Raw genomic sequence first — 1420 nt, 5'->3', positions numbered from 1 at the left:
TTAATTTTTTTTATTGAATTTCTGCAGCAAAATAATCAAAATGCATGCATTTACTAAACCCAACAAAACAAAAATGTGGAGAGTCTTCAAACGACACAATCTATGATCAATAAAATATACTGTCTATTGTATAAGGGCAGACCTGATACATAAAATAATGCAGTTTCTGTAATTCCATCAAGTGTTAGTGTTTTTATGAAATTGTGCTATGTTTGCAGGATTTCCTTTAACTTTATTTTAAAGTTCTAAAAGAGAATCTTAAGTTTACTTTTTGAAACCAACTTCTATCGTTTTCGAAATTACCTTTTTTTTAAAAAATCATTTTGATTCTAGAATGGCAGTGGTGAGATGACGGAGGTGGAGCCGGTGTTGGATTTTGCGTCGTCAGGTCGGTCAGGCCGTCGTAATGCTCTGCCTGACATCCTGGGCTCTCCTGCCGGTGTCAACCCCTCTGACCTGCCTCTCAAACTAGCTGAACTCTCCCTCAAAGGTTAATCAAATTTATTGAAACGCATATATACAAATTTGTTGTTCTGTGCATTAATCTGTCTCTTTGCTCTTTTTCTGCAGATGGCCCCGGAGGAGCTCAGTCCCCAACGTCACAGGAAGCTCCACTCCCTCCAGAATGCTCGGAGGAGAAACAGGGATCCTGAAAACTCCTCTTCACCTCCCACAATGAACACCTGTCTAACATCACTGATGGAGAAAGAAAGAAAAGGAAATATAAAGATGGCAATACCTTAGTGACAAGATATCTGTGCAGACCTTTGGCTAATTGCAAGTGGACTTTCAGACTCATGCCTCATGCTGGTAGATGTCTCAGATTACCTTGGGGCAATTGGTCAAGTAATGTCCTCCATCTGTGGTCAGTCGAACTACAACTCTACCTGCAGATTTGGTGGGTAGCAATAACATTAAGTGAACAGAAACATCCGAATGTGGCTGAAGCCACCAGTGTTGTTGTTTTTAACTAAAACTAAAACTATTTAAAATATTTTTTTAAATTGAAATAAAATATAAATGAAAAACTTTCAAACTGAAATAAAATTTTTGAAGTATTAAAATGACTAAAACTAAAATAAAAGTAAAACAAAGCTAAATAGAAATATATATAAAAAACAAAAGCCAATAAAAATGACAAAAGCACATAAAATTACGAAAACATTTAAAAATTAAAAGCTAATTCAAATAAGATATAAGTAATACTACGCTGGAAGACATGGTCATAAATGCACAGGAATCACTTCACACATGATGTTTGAAAACAAAATGATTTTAGTTCAAATAGACAGGCAGACAAAAGTGGTTGAAGTAGCTGCAGTGTCAAAATGGAAAATGGGCATCTGTCAACTAGGTATGTCTCTGCAATGTAGACAGCTCTGTTAATTATGATTGAAGTGATCTAGTTTTGCGGATGAAA

The 1420-nt window shown here is 35.7% G+C and overlaps 1 protein-coding gene across 1 annotated transcript; it reads left to right on the top strand.

Moving 5' to 3' along the window:
- Positions 1-348: 348 nt before the first annotated feature.
- Positions 349-653, top strand: LOC307133745 (cAMP-dependent protein kinase inhibitor beta-like; the record flags this gene model as incomplete). The annotated part of the gene is made up of 2 exons (XM_079828975.1): positions 349-490; positions 571-653. 2 exons carry the CDS (start codon positions 349-351, stop codon positions 651-653), a joined length of 225 nt encoding a protein of 74 aa, XP_079685101.1.
- Positions 654-1420: the final 767 nt, after the last annotated feature.

Source organism: Gobio gobio (assembly GCF_949357685.1).
Source record: "Gobio gobio genome assembly, chromosome: 11".
Taxonomy (NCBI): Eukaryota; Metazoa; Chordata; class Actinopteri; order Cypriniformes; family Gobionidae; genus Gobio; species Gobio gobio.
The sequence above is the reverse complement of the archived record's forward strand: the minus strand, read 5'-3'. Positions and strand labels throughout refer to the sequence as shown.